This window comes from Triticum aestivum, chromosome 5A, assembly GCF_018294505.1.
Source record: "Triticum aestivum cultivar Chinese Spring chromosome 5A, IWGSC CS RefSeq v2.1, whole genome shotgun sequence".
Taxonomy (NCBI): domain Eukaryota; kingdom Viridiplantae; phylum Streptophyta; class Magnoliopsida; order Poales; family Poaceae; genus Triticum; species Triticum aestivum.
This window is the reverse complement of record NC_057806.1, coordinates 571,908,330-571,936,036: the sequence shown is the minus strand read 5'-3', so window position 1 is coordinate 571,936,036 and position 27,707 is coordinate 571,908,330. Positions and strand designations below refer to the sequence as shown.

Sequence of the window (27,707 nt, the reverse complement as noted above, 5' to 3'; positions counted from 1 at the left end):
TTTCCCCAAGAAAAAGATTGTTCACTTGGATCATTTGAAATCCAGACAATAATCCTCCCTGGTCGCTATCTCCTTGGTTGTCTCCTCTCGGAGCCCCACACGCCGCACAAAAAAGCGGATCCGGCTTGCCTGCTCCCTTTTCATGCTCCCACTTCATTCTACGGCTGTTCTTTTTTTCTTCTTTTTTCTAATCTAATCATCTCCCCCCTAGTTTTTAGAGGGTAAGACCAGACCTTATTTTTCTTCCAATCAAATTAAGCCACGTATGCGGAAGCAGGCAAGTCTCGTCCAAAAGAGCACACGAAACGCCACGCACCACCACCAAACGCATCATCGCCGATCCCCCCAATCGAAACACACGACACAAATCCAAAGCCAAGAGACGAGAAGAGAAGCAGAGAGAACTGCAATTTGCTCCCCCGCCCCCCAAATCCTCGCTCCCGGCCCGGTCGCCGCCGTCATGGAGGACGACGACCACGACTGCGACCCCGACTCGGCCGCCGCTGGCCCGTGCTGCTCCTCGCCGTCCGCGGCGGTCCGGTGGCGGCGCTCCGTGAAGCGGAAGCTGGGCGAGGAGAAGAGGGGCGGGGGCGGGGACGGGGAGGAGGAGGGGGCGGGGGCGGGGGCGCGGGTGGAGGCGGAGGAGGAGACCGCGGCGCTGCGGGAGGCGCTGGCGGCGGCGCAGGCCACCGCCGCGGCGCTGCGGGGCGAGGTGGAGGAGGAGCGCCTCGCCGCGGCCAGCGCCGCCAGCGAGGCCATGGCCATGATGCTGCGCCTGCAGCGGGAGAAGGCCGAGGTGCAGATGGAGCTGCGCCAGTTCCGCCGCTTCGCCGACGAGAAGATGGCGCTCGACGCCGCCGAGATCGACCACCTCCGCGGCCTCGTCGCCCGCCGCGCGCGCCACCTCGCGCGCGCCCGCTCCAGGCTCCACGCCTACCAGCAGACCTGCCTCCGCCTCGGCATCCCGCTCCCCGACGCCGCCGACGAGGCCGAGGGGCGGGTCCATGGCCATGGGGAGGGCGGCGACGGCTTCCTCGAGGGCGAGGGCGGCGGCGAGGGCGAGGACGACGACTACTACCCCGAGCTCCGCTGCTACAACGGGGAGTACTACTACGACGACGGCCTGGAGGGGAGCGAGGAGGACGCGGTGGGCGCGGATCTGGAGCGCCGGATCTGCCTCCTCGAGCACGGCCACGATGGGGATGTACTAGGTCAACCGTCCCTGGAGGAAGAGGAAGAGGGAGAGGAGGGCGCCCACCTGTATGCAGAGGAGGCATTGCTGGAGCCGGCTGGGCAGGAAACAACCGGATTTTCTGCCGACGAGGTGTTACATGAGGAGACTGTACAACAAAGGAGCCATCTCTGTGATGATGATGAGTTGCCAGATTCTCCCGTTGCTGGATATGGCGTCGAAGAAGGGGGAAGTGACGACGATGGTTCTGGCAGCGGCAGCGACAGGGTCTACATGATCGACAAGGTGCATCAAGGTGCGGCAGCTCCTACCGCCAGGGTCCTGGAGAAGTACGAGGATGAGGCGCTCGAGCCAGACATTAAGACACTATACATGAGGCTGGAAGTGCTGGAGGCTGACCGGGAATCGATGCGCCAGGCTCTGCTGGGAATGCGCACTGAGAAAGCTCAGCTTATGCTTCTTCGGGAGATAGCACAACAGCTAGCCAAAGACGCCGCTCCAGTTGGCACTGGGGCTGGGTCTGTTCCAGTTGTCCACCATTTGCCCAGAAAGCAAGCTGTGGGGGTCGCAGATACAACGGTCAGGGAAGACAAGAAGACAGCACCCGCCGGGACATTCTCCAAGCCCTTGTTGTTTAAGGTATGGTGATCTTCTATGCTGATATGACACTTATCGTTGCATTGAATGCATATCTCAGTTGTTACCTTTACAAATTGGCTTTGCTTTAGTCTGATAGGTTGCATTAGAAAATTTATGGAACTGAAGCATTGGTGGTTTGTTAAAAATTTGATGTGGAGCATCTGTGCAGATTCGTTGATCTTGCAAGATTCAAATATAAAAAAAACAATATATCATTAACCTTGCATGGGTTTTGACCTAGAGGTTTGGGATGATGTTGAATGTTTGCCGCGTAATTTGTTTCTATTAATGTCCTGTCCTAGCCTTGGTTCGAACTGATTTTGGTACTGTCCTGTATAAGACCCTAGTTCTAATTAATATAGGAGACTGAAAATACAGCAAATGCAGAGTTTTGGCAATTGATTAATTCCATCCACTAGTCACTAGTTAGTTTTGTGCAACTCTTTTCAAACTTCCAAATTAGGACGAAGCCGAAATTGGATAGGAGTATATAACCTTTGTGCTAGCGAGTACGTGTCTGTGGAACTAAGAATTTTTTGTATCTCCTATGTACAAGCTTCGGGGGAACACTAAAGGGCTGTCTGAATTTTGTCAAAAAAAGGGGGTCCTGTTTGGATGGTAGCCAGGAGTTACCCCACCAAAAATTTGGCATTGACCAGTAGGATTTTGGCCCACTTGGATGGAGGCCAAATATTCGGAGCCATGCCAATATTTTGGTCCGCAGTTCAGATTTCACGTCCGCTTGCTGATGAAATGGAGGGCAGCGGATTCTCTCGCCAAAATATTGGCTCACCCTGTTTTTGTAGGGTCAGCCCAGACGGAATCGAAACTGCTCCTAATCTACAGATGTATCCTCTTGTACGTTTGCTGGCTCCCCTGCTTGCGTGCTGCTGTCCTAGCATCTGTCGAATTCGGCGGGCAGGCGGTGGTGTGATGAGAAAGGCCTGCTAGTGATGGTGGATTGGCGGTGATGGTCACACAGAAATCCATGAGACCACCCTGATCCGCCATGTGAACGCTTCACCTTCCCCTGTGCCATCAGCAATGGCCAATGCACGTACGCATGTATTTAATGAGGCATCCGTGGTGAAGGTGTTGCACGTGGGGGGGGGGGGGGGGGTGCAAGCCAGGCAGCAAAATCTGTTTCTATCCCGTGAGTACTACCTGTTTTTGCTGTTGTTCTCTCTAAGATCTAGTTCTAGTTGTTTTTTAAAAATGAGATAAAATTTTGCAAAATCACGCTGTTGGTAAATGATTAACTCTGATAACTTTTCAACATTTGGGTGCAATGAACATCAGAACGAAGCCAAAATAGGATAGTAATGTAGAACCTCTGGATTGTAAGGTTGGTATATAAGGATTATTTTTGGTGTTCAATCGCTGCAGCAATGTGCATGCCTTCTTACTTCACCTTGTGTGGTTCTGCTCTGTTTTATTATATTGCTATGTTGGACCCTGAGATGAATGCACCTTGTTGAAGTCACCATATGTTTACACTTTATTTCCACTATTCTTGAGGACAATAAAGCTTCTTGCCTTAGCTTAATGTTTGTCATCATCATCTTTTGCAGTGGGCCATCGCATTATTTTGCTCTCGAAAAAAGAAGCCATCACAAAGCAGGTATGAGAGCCTTCCGTGGGAATTTAGTTCATGACACATGTTTATTTTGTTGGGTGTGTCTAGGGCACATCTAGATGTGCTCTAGTTATTGCACATCTAAGTGAGTGAATCAAGTATAGAGAGGAAAAGAAAAAAGAAAAAAAAATATCCACACGATCTCAACGTAAGATCAATGACATAGGACTTAGATGTGCAATACTTATGGCACATCTAGATGTGCTTTAGCAAAACTGTTATTTTATCAATAAAGCCTCCTGATATTGACTGCTCGTCTACTTTGTGGATAGGTATACATTTGGATTATCAAGTAACAATGTGGGTTTGCTCATACTCTTGGACAAGTGCCCTCGGATTCAGAAAACTCTCATGAGAAGAAAGTAAAGCCTGTCTGAAGAAGCTGCTGCTGCCTAATGTAAATAACATAGCCGTTGGTTGGGAAGTCTGCATCAAATCACATTTTCTTATTCAAGGGTTGGGAGGAGATGGTGTTGTTTTAATTCTTTAGTTGTTGATGATTTCTCTTTGGCCCCAGGAGGGGATGGGGATCCTTGTGCCATGATCCAGAAATTGTCAATGTGGGTTTTGGGGGGTTGCTTTTGCTTATATTTTCTCACCAGCAAAGGCTATATGCTTGTATAGTGCGCGTGTGGACCTGCGGTGACTGCTGGTTGTTTTTGCTTGCTTTCAGATTGATGGCGGATGAGTTGATATCAAGGAAATTAGCTGCACATTTGTGCAAACTGTATCTGATGTGTCTTTTTTGTCAGTACAGAATCTGTTGGCGTGGTTGATTTGGTGTGTACACATGTGTGAAGCTATCATGTCATCTTGGGAGAAAAGCACGCTTCGGTGATTGTCTTTTCGCTAAGAAAGAACACTAGCAGAGCAGAAACTTGACTATTTGAGTGTATAGTCAGGTTTCATTTTGAACATTTGAAACACTGTAGGTAATCTGTGACGGACTTGTTTCAAAATCACAGACGGAAGTAGGAGCTTACTTTTATCTGATGCGTCCTTTTTGCTAGTACATAATCTGTTGGCGTGGTTCGTTCGGTGAATTTTGTGTTGTCACACAACTGTTGTGTATATATGTGTGATGCTATCATTCCATCTCTGGAGAAAAGCACGCTTTGGTGATTTTTGTCTTATCGCCAAGGAAGCTTTGCTCCTCTTGAGGACTTTCAGGCTCTGTGAACATTTGCAGCGCAGAAATTTGACACTGCATAGTTTGGTGTCGTTTCAAACATTCGAAGCACCGCAAGCAAATCCGCGACAGACTCGTTTCAAAAGCACAGATTGAAGTGGGAACATCCTGAACAGACAGAGACAGACAGGTGTAAATCAACGCAGGCAAGTGCTCAGCTACCGGGAGATCGCTTCTAATTCAGCTGTTTTCTCTTAGGAATTCCGCGTTCAAAAGCAGAGAGCGAAACCGTACTAGACAGGTAGGAAAAAAGTAGCTAAACTGAGCTCAACCATTCCAAACTAGTCTTGCAGTACAGTACAACGGAAGAAACAAAGGAATTGGTTGGATCTGAAACATCAAAAGGCAAGAGGGAACATGCTTCCCCTGGAAGCCCTCCCCTCCCCAGTTATGTCAGTCTCTGCTATCTTTGGGTACATCTTCTTGCTTGGTTGGTAGAGTAATAATCAGTAGCAGAGTAGCAGTCAATGGATCAAATCTGCTATCTTAGAGGAATCTTCACGCCCGAGACTCGAGCGCTGCTGGATAGTTATTGACGATCGATCGCCAATGGTAAGCAACGAATGGCAATGCCAGGGTGGTTCAGATGCCCATCGAAAGCATGGCCTGGGACTCCCAGTATTCTTTGGATTGCTTCACCATCTCGGTCCGCTCCTCGCGTAGCCTGCATCTCCAGTAATCTTTGCACCTGATCAAGCAGTAGATGCAAATCAGACACAGAACAAGGTGACTGTATTTTCCAGAAATCTTGCTGGACAAGAGAGGGCTGGTTAAGTTTTAGCATACCTGGTTTTGATGAGCAAGTCAAGCTCATTCATGTGCACGGCATGGGCAAAGACACCAACCTGAATGGAGTATATAAAACAAATCAGTCTGGACTGTCAGGTAGCAAGTTCATTCATACTGGTCGGCATGAGCAAATATGCACGGCCCGCAAACCATTATTACCATGGAAATTAATGTAAGCAACATGGCATTCTTGTTTACAGTGCAGTTGCAATGATATCATAAGAGCTGCAATGGTACATAAAAAGCACATCGGATTGCTCACATACCTCTCGGCATACAGGACACTTGGCCTCTGGAGGCGCGCTCCTAACACCCTGGAAGATGTACACGGATGCAGCACCACATGCACAGCCTTTGCAGAAGAGGTGACCGCAGCTAAGCGCGTATGGATTGAATAAGGTGTCCTGAGCAAATGGCAAAAAAAATCACAAGTTAAAACAATCTTAACATGAACATGAATGGCCTAGCGAAGAATATTGTATTCCTGCAAACACAATGTACAGAACTTTCCAAATTTGGGCTATACCCACCAAAATCAGCATGTTGGCCTCTTCCTCAAAGGCTGCGCATGTGGCCCTACTAGTTTTTACTTCAAGTCATTAATAAAGGCATGCTGTCCGTGCTGCAATAGGTATGTGGAAATCCTATTTCTACAATTTATGGATGCCGAAGCTACACAAAACAAGAACTTATAGTGTACCAATGACATCACAAGTGATGAACACAGATGTACTGCTACTGCAAGCAACTTTAAAAACGTAATGCTTGCTAATGCAAACTACTTCCTCCGTTCCGAATTACTTGTCTTAGATTTGTCTAGATACGGATGTATCTAGCACTAAAATGAGTCTAGATACATCCGTATCTAGACAAATCCAAGACAAGTAATTTAGAACGGAGGGAGTAGTAGGTTAGCAGTTGCCATTTTCATACTTAAAAGTTAGGAACAAGATCATTAAAGTATAAGGAGATGAAGAAATTTAAGAAAAAGAAAAACTCACCAAGCAAATTGGACAAGTTAGACTGTAGTCATACTTGATAGTTTCAGAAATGGCCATTGTCATTACTGGCTGTGTTCCTGTAAAGTCACAGGAAAAATTCTTGAAGAATCCGTTCTTGAAGAACCCTACAGGTTCATCAATATCTGAACTATCACAGTTCAGATGGAAAGCACCCAGTTCGATCAGCCAAGGTGACTGTAACAATTCGGTATGCTCAGTTTGCATCTTGCTCTTGAAATCTCTACCGCTGACAGAGCCATGTACCTGCAAAATTAACAGCATGTGAGCAGGAAGATCCTGAAGATGCATAATGACAGTTGGGAGATGAACAAATTACTTTGTCATATTTCTTGAGAATTTTGCGAATAGCAATAGCATTCATAGTCACATAGTTGACTAGCAGTCTGCCTTCTTGAACCATGATTTGTTGATCATCTATGAAGCATTGACGTACGCGCCATATATACCGTTGCAATCCTGAAGGAACATGAAGATTTAGAAGATGCTGCACTCTAGAGCTGAAATAGCCAGCTATATCTGAAGCCTCCTTGGTGAGTTCTGTAAAGAACATCTGATCACACACTGGACAAGAAGATATCACAAGTCAGAATACCAGTAGCACAAGCAGTAGACTTGGTAGAAAAAAAATACGAAAACAGTAAGCGTAATATCAACCAAGTCAAAGAAAAGATAATTGTTCTGGCGGTAAAAGTAAATCACCAGTACTATGATGCCAGGAGAGTAATGACTTTTGTATTGACGGTGTGTTGTAATGCCCTACTGTAACACAACAAACTCTATTATCTCTTAATTAATAGATGAGGCAAATCCGTTTAAAAAAAAAATCACCAGCACTAGAACCTATAATACTTCACAGCTATCAAATGGAGCTGATAAACAGGGAACCAAATATTCTACAAAGTGAAAATAGATTCTCCCTTCCACAGAAAGGAGGAATGGCAGAAAACAAGTGCACCAGATTGCACAAATGGAAATTAGACCATTCTAATCTTTTGATAAAAGGGAAGATTGACTGTTGGTATCCTTTTGGGTGCTTCTAACTTGCAGAGTATAACAGATAGTGAGCTTAAACGTCTTTTGGTGTACACAAAATACTTTTATTATTATTATCAGAAGATAAGACTGCCCTACAAATGTCTGAGTCCTGCATCAGATTTACATCCTGGACAGGACTTCGTACAAAAGGGAAAGATGGGATAATGGGTAGCCACTAGAGGCTGAGCATACATGTGCAAGAATTGCAGTCGCAAGCATCTGAAGAATCGTCACTCCTGTCCTCCTGCTGGTCACCGTTGGTGCCATCTGCTTGCAATGAGCGATCAAGTCGGCATCGCTTCAATACCTTCTTCAGACGTTTGTACTCTACATGGGAGCATTTAGCAAGATATTTGTCCTGCTCTGCCCTGAGGTATTCCTCATATATTGAACCAAACTTCATCTTGTCCACCGAAAAGCCTGAAAAAATAGGTAGAGCCAAGCATTCTTGAGGAAACTATGTCTGGAAAGTTAAAGAGTTAAAGCACAAAGTAAGGCAACAGTATTTTTGTTAGTAGTCGGAATTTTTAACCACAGTTAGTTGCAATCGGGTTTTTGTTACCAGATGAAAATTCCAATTTGGAAAGAACTTATGTTAATAAAAAGATGTCGTCAAACTCCATTTTGAAATTCCAAAAATTCATTGGACATTTTTTTGGCAATCCAGTAACATAAAGCCTGGTTGCAGTATCATCTCTGTAAACTAAGAAAGGATGTTCTAGATGTACTCCTTATATCCAGTAACCATTAAATGTAAATATCGGTCTTGAACCAATTTATCCAAATTATAGAGAACAGACTTTTGCTTTGTTTATAGATAAAGCAACCACTCTCAGATTATTTTACCCAAACTAACACAGATTTGCACAAACGAAGCAACCAATTTAACACAAGGAATCACACTCTTCAGAAATAACATACTTATAACCAAAAACAGACTTGCGTGCATAAACCTAGAGTCTGAGACAGATATTGAGATGTGATCATATATGTGAATTAAGAGTAGCCAAAAGACAGATACAGACTTCTTCAAAGAAAAAGAAAAATAAAAAGACCAATTGTGCACCAAGTGTACCAGGTGACAATAAGACGAGAGCTGACTTTGAATCGAAAATGAAAATAATTGAACTCGGATCACACCAGCCAGAATAAGACACAATCACTGTCTTACTCTGAAAGAACGCCGGTACCCATCTCTCCAAGATTCAAGTATATATATATATACAGTAGTAAGTTAACTTTATTCGGAGGTTGAGTAGCTTAACCCACAGTTAACTTAAACCCCACCTCAGCAAGAATCCGCAAACAGGAACAGAATAATTCATGAATTGATGTTTATTCCTCGGCAACGTGGCGAATTAGTGTTTGAGACACAAGAGAAGACTGAAAAGCAATGCAAAGGTACAGAAAGAGGAAAACGATACGCAGCTTACGACATGGACTAAGCGAATCTGTTCTGCAGGAATCGAACTATTATAACGAGATAAAAAAAATACTCGTCATCATAGTCCTCACGGAGATTTGCACAAACGAAGTAACTAATTTAAACAAGGAATCACACTCTCTTAAGGAATAACATTATACTTATAAGTTATAATGAAAAACAGACTTGCATGCATTAACCTAGAGTCTGAGACAGATATTGAAATGTGATCATAATTAAGAGTATCCACAAGACAGATACAGACTCTTCAAAGAAAATAAAAAGAAACAGACCAACAACTGTGCAGCAAGTGCACCAAGTGTACAAATAAGACGAGGGCTGACTGTAAATATAAAATGAAAATAACTGAACTCGTATCACACCGGCCAGAATAAGACACCATCACTGTCTTATTCAGAAAGAAGCCCAAGATTCAAATATTATATATTAGGTTAATAACCGGATAACAACAAGCCCAGACATTTGACTTTATTCGGGTCGGGGTTGAGTAGCTTAACCCACAGGTAAGGTAAACCCCACCTCAGCGAGAAGAGATCAAGAGAATCCGCAAAGTGGGACAGAATAAGTCATGAACTGATGTTTATTCCCTGGCATTGCGAAGAATTAGTGTTGGAGACACAAGAGAAGACTGGAAAGCAATGGAAAGGCACAGAAAGAGGAGCACCATACGCAGCCTAGGACATGGACTAGGCGAATCTATTCCTGCAGGAGCCGAACTATCATATCACAATAACGAGATAAAGGAAATACTAGCAGAGATGTATTCGCACTTTCCTCTCAATTTCTCATGGTGCCGCGGACGTACGGCGAGAGAGATGCCGGATTCGGGGGCGCAGAAACCCGAAGCCTCAAGAAACGACTCTTGATTGCTCCTCGAAAGGAAATAATAGTAATACTGTACTAGTAGAGAAGTAAAGGCATGGGCATGCAAGGCAAGGGGATGGTGATCGCTAGGACCGGCCGGATCAGTTGATGAATGGACAAGTCCGGTGAAGGGCGAAAGAATGGAGTGGGCAAGGCAAGAAGAGAGGTACCGGGTGGCGCAGCAATAATGGATGGGGCGGCGGGGCGGGGTTAATACCTGCATGGGTGGGCGGGCCGGCCGGATAGGAGAGTAGGCGGCGGGCGGCGGCCGAAGCGAGAGTAGACGGCGGCAGAGCAGAGCACGAGCGGGAGGCGCGCGGGCAGAGGAGAGGTGGAGCCCCGCAGTGGCGCTTGGCCGGCCTTTAATGGCGGGCGGCGGCGGGCACGCGTCGCGTGGGCAGCGCGGAGGCGGTCGGCTACGGTAGGGTGTGGGGTGGGGGTCGTGCCGCGCTTTGGCTTGGGACTTGGGAGGGGAGACTCAAATCAAATCGCACTCCGCCTTTCTCTCTCCTTCCGCTGTCGGCTCCGCGTCGGGCTTTCCCGTCCCTCCCGTTTTCCCACCTGGCCGGGCCCACGGCCCAGGTTGGATAACTGGATTGGACCGGCAGCCGTTCCGTTCTCTTCACTCATCTATATATATAAAAAAACAGTTTATTCTCTTCACGTGCACGGCAGCGTGGCGGCCGGCTGACGGCCTCCGGCGGCTGTCATCCATCCATCGACCGAGATCTCGGCGAGCAGGACGTACGTACGTGGTTTGGTGCATGCGCGATCTTTTTCCTTGGATTTATCCATCCATCGTGGCTGCAACGGCTGTAGCTAGGGCTTTCTAGGGCGGAGCACCTTGGACGGATTAGCCGCGCCCCGGGCCCACCCCGTCCGTCGCCGACGTGAAAGGATCCGTTTGTTTGGACTCTGCTAGCTACTGAGTACTAGTGGCGGCAAACCCAAACGTGGTCGATCATCATCAGCGGCAGGAAAGATGAACGAAAGCAGCTCACGTCCACGTACACGCGTGCCGGTCGCTGCATCCTGCTTCCTCTTCTCCACTGCAAGTCTGCAACCGTAGCACTACCACGACCACCCCGCTGCGGATGTGAACATGTGATCACGTATATATGTTGAGCCAGCTTTCGGTTGCGGCTCACGTTTTTTTTTACTCCCCTACTTCTTTTCCGAGATATACTCCCTCCGTTCCTAAATATAAGTCTTTGTGGATATTTCACTACGAACCACATACGGATGTATATAGATGCATTTTGTATGTAGATTCACTCATTTTGCTCTGTATGTGGTCCATAGTGAAATCTCTTCAAAGACTTATATTTAGAAACGGAGGGAGTAGTACGTAGCGACGCAGGGAGATGATATGGCCTCGCTCATCGCTGCAATTTTAATAGGAGATTCCGAGATTCCAATAACGGACTACATACATAACTAAATGAATGAATTTATACTTTCAAATATGTAAATATACATCCGTATATAGTTTTTATTAAAATTTCTAAAAAAACTTATATTTAGAGATTTGTCAGTCATGTCCGGATGGGATCACCTGTGAGGACTGATAATTTTCTTTTCTACATCTACAAGACATATCAGTGGTTCTACGAAAGGAAAATGGCAGATCAATCCTCATCGGGTCAGTCTGGTCCTACTATCTACTATTACCGATCCTCACTTATAAAAGCACGTGTTTGGTGAATCCAAATAATCTGAGCCATTCAACCACGTATATCCAACACCTCACATTGCACTAATGATGGACTCTCTTCTTTCTGGTTCTTTCCGGTTTATATGGCTCAAAACTGAAATCTCATCAACTAAGGCAGATAATGAGCGAAAGGATGTATCTCATACTACTTTACAAACCTACCCAAATTAAACTCATGCATTGATTTGGATTTAATTGCAGTGTATGCATGCTTGACCACTACTTCCCCTGTTTTTAAATATAAGTCTTTTTAGAGATTTCAATAGAAACCACGTACGGATGTATCTAGACATATTTTAGAGTGTAGATTCACTCATTTTGCTCCGTATGTAGCCCATAGTGGAATCTTAAAAAGACTTATTTTTAGGAGCGGAGAGAGTAGATGAGTACGAACATTGCATGCATTGTCCATTTCCTTTTTAATTCTTGCATTAAAAGGTTTAATGCGGCTAACAATTTCAATAGGAGATGAAGATGAGCCTTTTAAATGAAAAAACAAAAACAAAATTGAGATAAGCCCTCTAATCAGGAAGGGAGGGAGTATCTATCACATCAATAGTCATTTAAAAACATGCTAATTACATTGGTTTTAATTTGAAAATGACATCAATTACATTAAACATAATTCATCTTGTAATCAACGCTAATTGCGGCTAATCTAGGAAACAATATTACAATCAAATGAGCGCTGACTATTGAATGACTACAAAATTGAGTACTACTCGCAGGTATCAGACCAAGCAGATGGGGAATACCCATTCCTCCCAGAATCAAATATTTTATGTTAACTGGATACTAAAAAGGCAAGGCATTTGACTTCTCAGAGGTTGAGTGGCTAACCAGCGATTCTTTTTATATGTAAAAAAAACGCCGCAAAGACAAATACTAATCCGCAGCGGGGTTCCGTTCATTCCCCAGTCTTGGCATTGCAGTGAAGTTCAGTGGCTTGAAACACCGATAGAAGACTGCAAAGCAACAACAACTACAGCCTAGTACAGTCCTAGTAGCACAAAAGACAACGAAACTAACACGGCTGGGGCATGCAATGTGATACAGACTGGTAGTAGTAAGCGAATATATTCCTCCAAGAATCGAACAAAACGAGGTTAATTAAAGAAACATGGGACGACTGTACTGTAATTTGTTGTCGTCCGGCGAGATACTGTAGCTGGATCCCAGAAAGCAAATTATATATGAGACCTTATTTAAATTGAGAAAAGAAGTAGCGGTGAATAGTGATTTCTCCCAGAGCCCACGCCGCAACGCAGTGGACGCACCGCGAAATCCTATGGGATATGGATAGACAGATGAGTTCGTAGAAACACGTACGGACCAAAAAGACAAGGAGCAAACGACGACGCGGCCAGAACCCGCGACCAAACATGGCGGCGATGGAGTACGTACCTGCGATGGGAGGCAATCAAGGCGCGAGAGAGATGGGCGTCCAAGGCGGTGGTCGCCCGTGATGAGTCCGTGAGGAGGAAAGAAAGGGGAGGACGGCTTTTAATGGCTGCCGGCGGCGGCGGCGGCGCTCGGGGGACGGGGGCACGCACGAAACCAAACTTTTGCTCCTCTCCTCCTGTGTGTTTTTCTCGCTCGGTGGACCGCCCGCTCCGCTCCGCGCTGGGTCTGTAGCTGGCCCTTCTCCAGCTGCCTGGAGGGGCCCAGCTGGGTCTCGTTACGTTGCTTGCTTGGCTTCGCTCGCTCGCTTCCCCGTTCCTTTCCATTCACGCACGCGCAGAAAATGTTGACGTTCCGATCCGACGGCTGTCCTGTCACCCGGTGATCCGGATCCGACGTCTGGCTGCCTTTCTTCTTCCCCAGAAAGGTCATCGATGGCTACACGAACGGGATTGCTTCGGATAACATTTTCTTTTCTTTTTTTAGCTGGCTAGGGCGGCGGCTGCTGTCTGGCCTAGCCGCCTAGGCCAGTAGAGCCAGAGCACTCTGGCCGGATTAGCGACGGTGTCGGCCCACACGCGGCTGCCGCTTTAGGATGATGGTCGTCATTAGTGCCCAACAAAATCATGATTACCGCACCGCAGTAGGAGCAACGGGCGGATGAAATGGAATGGCTTCCCTACCACAAAGACGTGGGCAGGCCACTCGCACCGGTCCATGGACATGTGCCACAACGGCTCCTCCTTCTCCCCGGCTACACAGAACCAGTGATAACGAATTAACGATCAACTCCCCTCCCTGACTTACATTTGCTCATTGCTCACGGTTTTTTTCGTTCGGAAAGCCGAAGGTCATATGTTAGATAAAATAAGCCTTTATAAGAACTTCCTTATGAGAATGAAAAGTTACAAGCAAGTCCTTGAAAAACGGAAAACAGAGCCATCCTCATCTCATGGTCTATATGGAATGAGAGAAACACATGTGTTTTCCGCAACGAGGGAGCGCCATCGTCAATCTTACTAGACAATAATAAAAAAGGAGGCCTTGCTTTGGGTGGCCGCGGGAGCAAAGAAACTAGGGACGATCGTGCCAGAAGAGTATTTCCTTTGTTGTAATAAGGGGTGTTTCTGTAAACCAACCTAACTATTTCTCTCACTTAATTAATATACTAGGCAAACATTTTACCTTCTTTAAAAACACATTAATATGTGCAAGAAAATCATAGACTAGCGTTGTCGGTGTCAAAACCGGCGGATCTCGGATAGGGGGCCCCGAACTGTGCGTCTAGGCCGGATGATAACAGAAGACAAGGGACACAATGTTTTACCCAGGTTCGGGCCCTCTTGATGGAGGTAAAACCCTGCGTCCTGCTTGATTAATATTGATGATATGGGTAGTACAAGAGTAGATCTACCACGAGATCAAGGAGGCTAAACCCTAGAAGCTAGCCTATGGTATGATTGTTGTATGATGAAGTTGTCCTACGGACTAAAACCCTCCGGTTTATATAGACACCGGAGAGGGTTAGGGTTACACAAAGTCGGTTACAATGGTAGGAGATCTTGAATATCCGCATCGCCAAGCTTGCCTTCCACGCCAAGGAAAATCCCATCCGGACACGGGACGGAGTCTTCAATCTTGTATCTTCATAGTCCTGGAGTTCGGCTGAAGGTATAGTCCGGCTACCCGTACACCCCCTAATCCAAGACTCCCTCAGTAGCCCCTGAACCAGGCTTCAATGACGACGAGTCCGGCGCGCAGATTGTCTTCGGCATTGCAAGGCGGGTTCCTCCTCCAAATTCTTCATAAAAGTTTGTAAACACCAAGAGTAGTGTCCGGCTCTGCAAAATAAGCTTCCACGCATTGCCATAGAGAGAATAATATTAACACAAATCTAATCTGCTGACGTATTCCGCAGCGTGACATCACACTACGGCCAAGCCTTTATTCGAATCGTTTTCACTTCTCCACCTCAGCGTGTTTTGCGAGGCGGCTTCCTTGGCACGTCTTGTCAAAGCAGAGATCATGTCCCCTTTGTTTACGGGATTCTCGTTAATACGGACGTGGGTAACCCAACCGCACCACTTATCACGACGCTTGGGAGGTGAGCGAGTTTTACTAGGCTGGTGGGGACGCATAGTCGCATCCGCCCATATAAGGGGATAAGGATCCACCTTTTTACCTACGCCTTTTTCCTCCTTTGCTTATCCATCTTCTGCGCACCCGAGCTCCAGCGCCCAAGCCCGCACTTCCTACCTCAACCCTCTCCAACAATGTCCGGAGCGGGAGGCAAGTGGATGGTCTCCTCCGTCACGGAGGGCCATGTCAAAAGGTTAAGGAAGGCCAGATACTTGTCCGAAGACATCGCGCACCGGCTTCCTGAGGAGGGGCAGCTGCTCCCCACCCCAAGGCCCCATGAGAGGGTAGTATTTCTTCCCCACTTCCTCCTCGGACTGGGTTTTCCTCTCCACCCATTAGTCCGCGGGCTCATGTTCTACTATGGCCTAGATTTCCACGATCTGGCCCCGAACTTCATCCTCAATATCTCGGCGTTTATCGTCGTGTGTGAGGCTTTCCTCTGCATTCGCCCCCATTTCGGCCTCTGGCTCAAGACCTTCAACGTCAAGCCAAAGGTGGTGCGCGGCAACCAGGCGGAGTGCGGGGGTGCCATGGCGGGCAAAATTGCCAACGTCCTATGGCTCAAGGGCTCCTTTGTGGAGACCTTGAAGGGGTGGCAGTCAGGGTGGTTTTACATCACCGAGCCACGCGATCCGAAGTGGATCGCAACCCCTGAATTCCGATCCGGACCCCCTACGCGGCTCACGTCCTGGAAGGAGACGAGCTTGTCGTGGGGCGACGAAGAAGAGTTGACCGGACTGCAAAAATGCATCCAGTCCCTGGTGAACAAGCAGCTCAAGCTTGTCAACGTAATCCAGGTCATGCTCGTCCGCCGGATCCTTCCGTGTCAAGAACGGGACTTCAATTTGTGGGAGTTCAACCCGGCGCAGCACCGCACTCCGAGCAGGCTCTTCGACACGACGTACGAAGATGTCTAGAGGGGGCTAACCAAAGGTGCCGAGGCTCCCACATCCGCCTCCGAAGACCGCGGATTCATCTCGCAGCGTCTTGCTGGCGAGGTAAGATATTTCCATCCTTTACAGGATGTTAAGTTTTTTCATAGTTTGACTCTATGCGGGATCTAAACTCCCTCACTTTTGACAGGATTGGCGGGAGAAGTCCGGACAGATTAACTGTCCGGCTCCCTTGCCCGAAGACCCAGCCCCTGCTCTCCTAGAGAAGCTGCTGGTTCCGGCACCTTATGTGGTGCCGGAGAAGAAGGCCAAGAAGAAGAAGGCCACGGGGACTCGAAAGAGTTCCCGGCATATGGTGGTGTCGGACTCGTCGTCCGACGAGTCTGAGACGCACTCCTCCCGTGAAAACGAGGAGGAGGAAGAAGAAACCTCTCCCCCTCCAGCGGGGGGAGGAGAGAAGAGGAAGGCCGCCCCAGTAGGGGAAGCCGAGGGGTCCAAGAAGAGGAAACCCCTCCGCCGGACTACGTCCCCGACGCCGATGAGGCAAAGAGGAGTGGCCGGACAGGGCCAAGCGTCCGGCGAGATCGTAAGTGTTTGGATACCAAAGTAACTCGTGATATTCCTTTTGTTGCATAGCTTTCCCTAATGTCGGATATAATCATGCAGTCCGCCCAAGGACGGGCTCGAGGAGTCGTCAAGCGGCTCCCTGGATTCATCGGACGTGAATTCAGTTCCGCCCGCTGCTTCCCCCTGTGCTGCGGATGACGCCGAAGTGGCGTCACGACAAGCTCCGGGGCGAGAGGAGGTGGTCCAGGAGGAGCCGCGAGGCGACCTCCCGGACTCCAGGAGTGAAGGGGACAAGACCCTCCTGGGCTCCAAATCCGGCTTTAAGCCGGACACTGCGCCGGAATCCTCAACGGTTCCGGACCGCGGTAGGCGAACTCCTGCCAAGAGGAGCAAGCCTACTGAGCCGGCGTCCTCCGTCCAACCGGAGGCACCAGACAATCTGCTGGAGGAGCTTAAGGGCGCCTCCATCGACGAGGAGCACCGTGCCATCATGAGTACGGTGGTCCAGAAGGTTCGCTCCGCCAAAAGCGGACTGAATGAAGCTTGTGCTAGCCTTTTAACAGGCTTCGAGGTAAGTAAAAATATGTAAAAATATTACCGTATAGACAGTAGCCCCTGATGCTCTGTTTGGCGTTCGGAAAGAAAAGCCGAATAGAGGATCTATTAAACATCATAGGAGTCTAACTAAAAAGGAGTCAATATACGTATGCAGGCTTCGCTGCTGGCCACCGTCGCACTGACTGCGGAGGTGGGTGCCCTGAAGCAGGGCCTCGAGCGGACCGAGCAAGAGCTCGGCCTTGCCAAACGACAGCTTGAGGAGAAAGAAGGTAAGAGGTACCTTATAGAAAAAATGCCTATAGGGAGGCGCAATTGCCAAAAATGACAGGAGTATACTGCTTATTGTAGGGGCCACGACTGAGGTGGCGACCCTCAAGCAGGCGCTGTCCAAGGCCGAGAAGAAAGCGGCCACGGAGCGCGCCGAGCGGGAGAAATTTGAGGCGCAGGTCGGCGAGGTGCGGCAAGAGCTTCAGGTTCTCATGCAAAAACATGAGAGTTTGGAGCTCGACTCGAAGACGCGAGCGTCCGAGCTTGCTGCGGCCCTTAAAACTGCCAAATCTGCCCAGGCCGAAGCCCAGAAGGCCCTCCAGGAACTGGATGCGGTGAAAAAGATAGCGGCGGGTAAGGCATTCTATATGCAAAGCTGACATATAAAAGTAAACTACTTGTTACTTACCCGAATCTGGAGCTCTCCAGGGGCATTCGCAGATCTTCCCCGCAGCGTATCCGATGCCACCGCATTCTACCGAGCCGAGGAAGGCAGCTCGACGGAGAAGGTGTTCTGGTCTCAGTACGCTGAGGCCGGACACCCTGTGCCCTTGAGCGACCAGCTGAAGCAGCTGGTCGAGCTCCACAAGGCGGCCGAACAGGCCCTGAAGGGCTTCATAGTTCGGTTGTGGCCTAGAGAGGCCCTGCCTGGGAGCTACTTTGGACTGGTGCGGCGGCTGGTGGAGGCTTGTCCAAGGCTCGAGGTCATCAAGCGCTCCGTCTGCATCGAGGGTGCCCGTAGGGCCCTTGCCCGTGCAAAGGTGCATTGGGGTAAGCTGGACGGTGAGAAGCTTGTGAAGGACGGGCCGCCGCCGGGGAAGGAGCATCGCAAGCCCGAGAACTATTACAAGAATGTTCTTGCTGGTGCCCGCCTTGTGGCGGATGAATGTACCAAGGATGTAATTTGTGAATGAACTCGCTCGTGTTATCCTGTGCGCTGAAAACTTGTTCATATGCGCTAAGCAATGCTTGAATTTAAAATATTACTTCCTGTGCGGCCGTTTATCAAAAAATTGAGAGATGGCCAGTCGTCGGCTTCTGCCCCCATGCCACTAGTGCTGGGGTATTCGGGATAAACCTGAGCGCTCTTTTTCCCATGATTGGGTCCGTCGAGGGATGTCGGGGATATACCTCGCGGCGTAAACCGGCCGGAAGTATAACCCGGCCGGACTTGGCGGTTTACTTGAGGCCCGGCTGAGACTTGACGATTCACTGGTGACCCATTTGGACCTGGCGGTTTATGATTCATTAGTAATCCGACAGGCGGGTCAGAGGAGCGACAAGACCCGGTGGCCCAACGGGCGGTTCATGAAGGCCGGTTCATACTATGGTGGGCCGGTTTAAGAGGAAAGGCATGAGGAATATTTGTCTTACAAAGAGTTAAGACCTAGACTTGTATCCGGTTTGTATTAGAGATAGGACATGAACCGGCCTTCACGAACCGCCCGTTGGGCCACCGGGTCTTGTCGCTCCTCTGACCCGCCTGCCGGATTACCAATGAATCATAAACCGCCAGGTCCAAACGGGTCACCAGTGAATTGTCAAGTCTCAGCCGGGCCTCAAGTAAACCGCCAAGTCCGGCCGGGTTATACTTCCGGTCGGTTTACGCCACGGGGTATATCCCCGACATTAGCCCCCAAGTTTAGCTTGGATTTATCCATGGTAAACTTATGCTGCAAAATAAACACAAGAACAAATTTGACAGGTTATGCTCCGGGTTAAGAATTCTTTGTAAACCGGTACCTGATCATCCTTAAGTCCTTGTTATTTCCTCCTTCTGGGAAATCCGGGTCAACAGACCAGCTTCATAATCAATTTGCTGACATTGGTTTGTCACCGAGAAATATTGTGAAGAATAACTCCTTTGACTCAGCTCCCAAAGCGCCGGTTTAAGAAATATGGGTCTGAAAATACTTATCTGATATTCAGCCGGTTTGAAGATGTAAAACTTGTCGGTTTAATACTACCAAAATGGTCGGTTTATAAACATTGATGGCGCCAGGTCATAATTGTTGTCGACACCGGGTCATGTAATTGATCTTCCTGATTTTCTCAAAACTGATAAAATGAAGATGTTCCTCCTTTATATGCATAATACCTGTAGCCCCCAAGTCTTAAGAGGAGAACATAGTGATAACTTAAGACTTGCTCCAATAAGTGTTTCAACCTTGAAGAAATCCGGTTTGTTCATCTCAAAACTGAATACTCCATATATGTAGCCCCCAAGTGCCGGGTTGTCATGTTTGCAGCAACCTGGGACTTGTAATTGCTTGATGCTCATAAAAACTTCAACCAGTGTAGCCCCCAAGCGCCGGGTCATTATGCAATAATGAGCAGGGACTTTGTAAATATAATCTTGTAAACTTTGAACAGCAACGTGTAACCCCCAAGGGCTGGCTTAGTAAGATAATACTGAACCGGGACTTGATATATACTTCAATGAAAATAACATCTTATAATGTAGCATCCATCGTAGGGCTTGAATCCACGTCCACAAAGTTAAGAGCTTTGTGCTTTACCAACTGAGCAATGGACCCTTCAATATTATGGACGAAAACTTGTGGACCTTGAATTGTTGACAGGAGCAATTGGTAGCCCCAAGGGTCGGCTCATTATAATATGATGAGTCGGGTCTTCAATAAGACTAGTAAAAATGACTTTGCATTAGCCCCCAAGTGTCATGGTGCATGCTTGCAGCAACATGAGACTTGCATGTAATCTCAATTTGAATAATGTAGCCCCCAAGTGCCGGGTTGTAAGCCTGCAGCGACTCGGGACTATTCCTTCCATTGTAGAATAAATCATATCCTTTGATAAAATAATAGCCATTGCGCTAAAGCGACTTTGAAAACTCAATAATACCGGTTATTAATAACCATAAAAATCCAGCCATGTTGGCTATTCAAGATAATATAATCCGGTATGAAAATCTTATTCATCCAATATCATAATGAAAATTCAGCCAAGTTTGGCTATTTGAATAATATAGCCCAATCATTTATAAGCGCATGATTCCAATGGCGCAATCCAAATATATACTGGCGACTTATAGTCCAAAGCCATGCCGGTTTAATAAACACCGGATAATTTCTCATCATATACTGGCGATTTATCGTCTTAAAGCCGGGCTGGTTTAATAAACACCGGATAATTTATCATCATACTGGCGACTTATAGTCGAAAGCCAGGTCGGGTTAGTAAACGCCGGTGATTTATAATCATGCTTTATTCAACCTGTTTCTGCATACAACAAGTTTAAAGTGTCCGGGCGGTTTACCGTCGGACGGGTCATAATGCCCAACATATAACCCGGGTTTATAACCAAGGCTGCACTTAAGAATAATCAAATATGAAATATATCATACCTGTGACATTGAATCACATCGTTGGTTTACCAACTTTTTGTAGTAAGGGTGATAACCCCAATCTTGAGTACTGATAACTCCTTCCATATTGTGTCGGTTTATGATAAAACCGTGTCGGGTTATGATAGACACCGGATTAACCATATATAATACTGGTGACTTATAATCAAACCAGACCGGGCTGATAGACTCCGGATTATAACTTGATCGTGTACTAACAACTTGTAGTTGAAAGCCGAGCCGGGTTGATAAATACCGGTTTACTCCATAATAGGATGGTAACAGAAAATCAAACTGGGCAGATAGTCTCCGGATTAAGATTTGACCGTGTTCCGCCAATTTGACAGTTTGGGCCGGTTTAAAACATTGTCGGTTTAAAAATGCAACAAAAATAAGAAAACAGTTATCAAGGAAAATATTGAAGCAAAGGCAATGATAAAACCATTTGCAAAAAAGGCTTATTTGAGCTGATCAGATGGCGTTACCATGGCCGAACAGACTGTTGGGGATATAATTATGTACGTAAGCCGGCTAGGAGGGGCCGGGTTACGCAAAGAGAAGCCCATCTGAATCCTGAGACCAAGATGTGAAGATGGCGGTTCAGTAAAGGGTCTAAAGGCCCACAGACGATTTAGGGCCCATGGTGATAAGCCACCATGAGGCGCAACTTGTATTGTAAGGTAAAAATAACTAGTCACCGAGCCGGACACTGTTTATGAGCCGGCCGGGACTCTGTAAGCCGTAGGGCGTCAACCCGTGTATATAAGGGGATGACGCGCTGGCGGCTTAGGGACAAGAAATAAGAGATCGAGAACCGGGCATAGAGTATCTCGCTCCCTGGTCATCGAAACCTCAAGCAATTCCAACCCAACTAGACGTAAGCCTCCCTTCACCGTAAGGGGCTGAACTAGTATAAACCTAGCGTGTCCTTTGTCCCGATTAACCCCTTTAAGCTTCCTAGTTGCGATGGCTCCATGATCAAGTCCTTGCAAGAGGACATCTACCGTGACAATTCCACGACAGTTGGCGCCCAGCGTGGGGCCATCGCATGGTGGATTCGAGTTCTTGAAGGGCAGCTTCGAAGGGCTCAAGGGATACGCAGTCGGCCAGATGACCAAGAGTCGTCGCGGCAAGATCTACATCGACAACGAAGGCTGGGGCCCCGACGCCGGTTCAATTGAGTATGGTTACCGGGTCCCCTTTGGCGGAATTCACGTCTTCATCAGCCGAATTGGTGAGCCGGGCCCTGAGCCGGACAGCTGCACCGACCTCGTCGAGACGGCTCAGCGTGCGAAACCCGCCCGAGCTCAACCCGTTGTGAAGCGTGCCTTTGTGGGTTGCATCCATGGAGGTGAACTTCCTGAAGGATCTGAAGGTGATGGTGAGCCGTCCGTCCTCTCTGACGGTGATTCATCCGCCGGCTCAACAAATTCGATGTATCAAGTTCAAGATGGCGTGCTTGGGGGCTGTTCCGATGGCGGCACTATTCCTGACCTCTCAGAGTTGCCAAACCGGGCAGGAGTCTTCATGGCTGGTACTCAACCCGGTCAAAATTCTACGGCTTCAGCAGCGATAACGTCCGGGTTAGGAGCAGCCGGGGCAGGAGGCCCCATGCGCTCACCGGCTCAGGTGCTGATGGATCTCATGGATAAGCTTACGGCTTTGTTAACTGTTACAGTCATCCCTGCGAACCAATCTGAGCACGAGGCTGAGGTGGCTCAGGTTCGTGACGAGATCGCCCGGGTCAAAGAAACCTTAGCAGCTGAAGACGCTAGATTAGCAGCAGAGCGGGCGGCTTTGGACGTACGAGCGCAGCAACTTCAGGCAGAAGCCTTGCAGCTCACGTTGAGCCTGAGCGCATCTAATGAGGTAATGAGGAGGAGACATCAGAAAACTCAATCCCGTTTACCTCAGAATTATGATCCTCGGAATCTCTTTGCTACACCCGGAGCCGGCCCAAGTAACCCGCTAGGTGCGAATCAACTTATTACATCCGGAGCAGGAGGTCCAGTCCGGCCTCAGGGGATGGCACCGCCTCACGGCAATATGGCATCGCCCAATTATGTACCAATACCGCAGGGTCACTTCTCTAACCCCATGGAGAACTTAATCGCAACATCAGCACGTTTGGCGGCTCTCCTGGTAGATGGGGATGATCCGACAGCGGTGGAAACCCGGAAGATCAGAGAACTTGTCCAAACAGCCCTGGCTCAGCAAGAAACCTACTCCTACAGCCGGGATAGGATTCACTCGACTCCTCCGCCCTGGTTAGCTCCGCCACGTCAAAATCGGAGCCCGAGTTACAGTAGACACATGGAGTCAAAGGCCTTGTCAAGTAACGCTTAGCACCGGAACCAGCCCGACGGGTATAACCCGGTTCAGGATCGGATACGTCAGGAGGACGAGCGGGCGGCTCATCTGGCGGCTCAACTAGCAGCCCAACAGAACTCACCGGCTTACCCGACGACTTCCGTTGAAGCGAGAGTTGCTACTAGAACCGGAGGAGTTCCTTGTCTAGTACCGGCTCTGCGTAATGTACGCCTACCCAAGGATTTCAAGGGGCCTCGGAAGGTGCCGAATTATACGGCCGATTTACAGCCTGGGGCATGGATTGAAAGTTATGAGATGGCTATGGAGCTGCTAGAGGTTAGTGATGAGGCGATGGCTAAATATTTCACCATGATGCTGGACGGAACGTCCCGTTCTTGGTTAAAGGGTTTGCCACCCAACTCCATTAGTTCATGGGCAGAGCTAAAAGCCTGTTTCATCCAGAACTTCAAAGATACTTGTAAGCAGTCTATGTCAATTGTAGATCTAACAAATTGTAAGCAGGAAGAAGGTGAATCTACGACTCATTGGGTACGCCGGGTCAAGGATATAATACATTCGTCTGACAAGATGGATGCCGGCTCAGCAGTTCTCATGCTGGAGAAGAATTACCGCTTTGAGCCTCTGAGACAAAAGCTGGGGCGCCTTAAGCGTGATTGCAACGATATGGGGACGCTGATGGCGGCTTTAGTCATGTATGCCGATTCTGATAGTACCAAGGATCCCGCGTCTGATGAGGAAAAGACGGGGAAGGGAAAGAAGAACGGTAATGGAAAGGGTCAGCAGCATAACCCGGTGAGTCAAGGAGGCAATAAGCGTAAGGCGGACAGTAACCCGGAATTTGTGGCCAATGCACAGGGTAACAATCATAAGCGCAAAGGAAAGACACCCCGGTTTGGTGGGTCAGGGCCGTCTCTCGAGCAACTACTCAATGAACCCTGCCCGAAACATGGCACCCAGGAACGACCAACGACTCATTTATGGAAGGATTGCGCAATCATGAAAGCTTTCAAGAATTCTAACACATTTGATGGCAATCAAGGCCCGGGCGGCGGTTCAGGAGCCGGCGGCTTTCATGGCCCGGGCGGTGGTTCAGGATTCGGTTTTCAAGGAAACTAGGGTGGTTATAATCAACAGCAGTCTGGTCAAGGAGGTCAGCAGCAACAGCAGTCGGGTTATCAGAGCCATCCAAAACAGTTAAGCAGTGGGCAGTATCACGTGTTCACCACGAGTTTGTGTAAGCGTGATCAGAAAGTTCATAAGAGGGCTGTGAATTCTGTTGAACCGGCAGACCCTCGTTACTTGAGGTGGTCGGAACAGCCTATTGTCTGGAGTAGGGAGGATCACCCTCCCCAGGTTGATAATCCGGGTTAACTGGCCCTAGTGGTGGCACCGCAAGTTGGTGGTTATAAGTTTACCAAAGTACTCATGGATGGAGGTAGCATCATCAACATCCTCTATTATGAGACTTTTCGGCGCATGGGCTTAACTGACAAGAATTTAAAGACTTCCAACACCGTCTTCCATGGAGTGGTGCCCGGTAAGTCGGCATATCCTGTGGGGAAGATTGAGCTCGAGGTGACCTTCAGAGACGAGCATGATTCTAGGGCCAAGAAGTTAACTTTTGAGGTGGTCAAAATCAAGAGTCCATATCACGCTTTGTTCGGGCGGCCGGCCTATGCCAAATTCATGGCACGGCCGTGTTATGTGTATCTACAGCTCAAGATGCCGGGTTACAAGGGTACCATCACTGTGCATGGAAGCCGAAAGGTGGCCCTGGAGTGTGAAGAGGGCGATGCGGCTTACGCCGAGTCTGTCTGTGCAGCAGATGAGCTCAAATTTTATCAAGATAACGTTGACCCGACAGATATGACTTCTCTCAAGAAGCTGACTACGGAACATGACCCGGCCATGAAGTTTAAATTGGCTGCAAAGACTAAGCTTGTTGATTTCACTCCAGGCGATTCATCTAAGCAATTCAGCATCAGTGCCAACTTGGATCCTAAATAGGAAAGCGCGCTCATCGAGTTCATCCGTGAGAACCGAGACATCTTTGCGTGGAAACCTTCTGACATGCCGGGTGTACCGAGAGAACTCGCTGAGCACACTCTTAATATTGATCCGAAGTATAAGCCGGTCAGGCAATTTCTGCGGTGATTCAATGAAGATCGACGAAAAGCTATAGGAGAAGAGGTCGCCCGGCTCTTGGCGGCTGGGTTTATTGTTGAATTTTTTCACCCAGAATGGTTGGCTAACCCGGTGCTCGTACTCAAGAAAAACGGCACCTGGTGGATGTGTGTGGATTACACGGACCTAAATAAGGCTTGTCCGGCTGATCCTTTTGCTCTCCCCCGTATTGATCAAATCATTGATGCTACGGCAGGTTGTGCACGTTTGAGTTTTTTGGATGCTTATTCTGGCTATCATCAGATCAAGATGGCAGTTAAGGACCAGGAGAAAACGGCTTTCATCACCCCGTTCGGAGCCTTCTGCTATGTGTTTATGCCGTTTGGGCTCAAGAGTGCCCAGACAACTTATCAACGGTGTGTACAGAATTGTCTTCATGATCAGATTGGGCGCAATGTTCATGCTTATGTGGATGACATAGTAGTGAAATCCAGAGAGGCGGAAACCTTGATAACTGATCTCAGAGAAACCTTTGACAATCTCCGGGTTTACAAAATGATGCTTAACCCGGAGAAGTGTGTATTTGGTGTGCCTGCAGGCCAGCTTTTGGGATTCTTGGTCTCAAACAGGGGCATCAAGGCTAATCCAGAGAAGATTAAGGCAATCACTTCTTTGGCTAAACCGGCATGTATTAATGATGTTCAGCGATTGGCGGGTCATGTTGCCGCTTTGAGCCGGTTCATAAGCCGGTTAGGTGAGAAGGCCCTACTGCTGTACCAATTAATGAAGAAGGCAGACACCTTTGTCTGGAGTGATGCCGCTAATGCTGCTTTTGAGGATTTGAAGAGGCAGTTATCTGAGCCGCCAGTTCTTGTGGCTCCCATTGACAAAGAGCCTTTGCTGTTATATGTGGCTGCTAATTCATGAGCCGTCAGTGTGGCGATTGTGGTAGAGCGCAAGGAGGCTGGTAAGGAACATCCGGTTCAATGGCCGGTTTATTATTTCAGCGAGGTACTCATCGAGTCAAAGCAAAGATATCCTCATTGGCAGAAGCTTGTTTACGGGGTGTTCATGGCAAGCCGGAAGCTGAAGCAATACTTCCAAGGTCACCCTATCACTGTGGTAAGTTCTGCCCCCTTGGGAGACATTATTTAGAACAGAGAAGCTACATGACGAGTCGCCAAATAGTCCATCGAGCTCGGGCCTCATGGTCTGAAGTACGCGCCGCGCACTGCCATTAAGTCTCAAGCTTTGGTGGATTTCATCAACGACTGGACAGAGCTACAGGCACCTGAGGAGAAGCCCGATAACACTTATTGGATTATTCACTTTGATGGGTCTAGACAGTTGGAAGGCTCGGGGGCTGGAGTTGTATTAACTTCCCCTCGAGGTGACAAGTTTTGTTATGTGCTCCGGCTTATGTTTCCTTGCACTAACAATGCAGCTGAGTATGAGGCCCTGCTCCATGGTCTCCGGATGGCCAAAGAGATGAACTTGAGCCGGATAAGATGCTTAGGAGACTCAGACCTTGTGGCTCAACAGGTGTCAGGCAAGTGGGACTCTAAAGATCCCCTCATGACAGCTTACTGTCGTGAAGTCGATGCTATGGCTGGATATTTCAAGGGTTACGTAGTGGAACACATTGATCGAAGGAAGAATGAGGCGGCGAATGCCTTAAGCCGGCTGGGGTCTCAGCGTAAGCCGGTGCCGCCTAACACCTTTCTTGATTTTTTGCATAACCCTTCTGTTAAGTTACCTACAGAAGAAGATCTGGCAATACCAGACCCGGAGGCACAACTGGTGGCGGCTCTCCACGTTACCCCGGATTGGACAGTGCCTTATTTGGCTTACATGACCCGGGGAGAGTTGCCAGAGGACGAGGCCTTGGCAAGACAAATCGTCCAGCGGTCCAAGTCCATGACAATCGTCAATGGCGAGTTACATCATTACAGCGTCACTGGAGTGATTCAACGTTGCGTGTCACCGGCAGAGGGTCAGGAGATCCTTCGTGAAATTCATGAAGGTGATTGTGGTCATCACGCCGGCTCAAAATCTCTTGTGGCCAAAGCTTTCCATCATGGGTTTTATTGGCTGACGGCTCATGCTGATGCGGAAGACCTGGTCAGTAAATGTGACGGATGTCAGAAATTCTCACGACGAGCCCATGTGCCGGCTCAAGAGTTGAGGATGATTCCAATTACCTGGCCGTTTGCAGTCTGGGGGCTTGATATGGTCGGGCCTTTCAAGAGATCTAAGGATAAAAAGACTCACCTTTTGGTGGCGGTTGACAAGTTCACAAAGTGGGTGGAGGCGGAGCTAGTCAGTAAGTGCGATGCAGCCACAACAGTCCAGTTTATGAAAAAGGTGATTTTTTGCTTTGGTTTTCCACACAGCATCATAACTGATAATGGTACTAACCTTTCCAAAGGAGCTATGGAAGTGTTCTGTCAACGAGAGCATATCCGGCTTGACGTTTCAGCTGTAGGTCACCCTCAATCAAATGGTCAAGCAGAACGAGCCAATCAAGAAATCTTGAAG

General features: G+C 48.2%; 2 protein-coding genes across 5 annotated transcripts; one reads left to right on the top strand and one right to left on the bottom strand.

Annotated features, from left to right (window-relative positions):
* The first annotated feature begins 314 nt into the window (after positions 1-314).
* On the top strand, positions 315-4,455 carry LOC123104880 (myosin-binding protein 7). The gene is made up of 3 exons (XM_044526809.1): positions 315-1,831; positions 3,403-3,452; positions 3,740-4,455. Exons 1-3 carry the CDS (start codon positions 461-463, stop codon positions 3,831-3,833), a joined length of 1,515 nt encoding a protein of 504 aa, XP_044382744.1. The 5' UTR covers positions 315-460; the 3' UTR covers positions 3,834-4,455.
* A 273-nt stretch (positions 4,456-4,728) lies between these two features.
* LOC123104881 (probable E3 ubiquitin-protein ligase BAH1-like 1) lies at positions 4,729-13,133 on the bottom strand. 4 transcript variants are annotated; one of them, XM_044526810.1, is made up of 8 exons: positions 12,929-13,133; positions 12,725-12,810; positions 7,695-7,922; positions 6,784-7,028; positions 6,447-6,710; positions 5,712-5,849; positions 5,443-5,501; positions 4,729-5,344 (listed from the first exon to the last, which is right to left on the bottom strand). In XM_044526810.1, exons 3-8 carry the CDS (start codon positions 7,903-7,905, stop codon positions 5,239-5,241), a joined length of 1,023 nt encoding a protein of 340 aa, XP_044382745.1. In that variant the 5' UTR covers positions 7,906-7,922; positions 12,725-12,810; positions 12,929-13,133; the 3' UTR covers positions 4,729-5,238. The 4 variants fall into 4 exon arrangements, with proteins under 4 accessions (XP_044382745.1, XP_044382747.1, XP_044382748.1 ...); XM_044526812.1 differs by lacking the exon at positions 12,725-12,810 and having other exon boundaries at positions 12,929-13,132; XM_044526813.1 differs by lacking the exons at positions 12,725-12,810; positions 12,929-13,133 and adding an exon at positions 10,028-10,170.
* Positions 13,134-27,707: the final 14,574 nt, after the last annotated feature.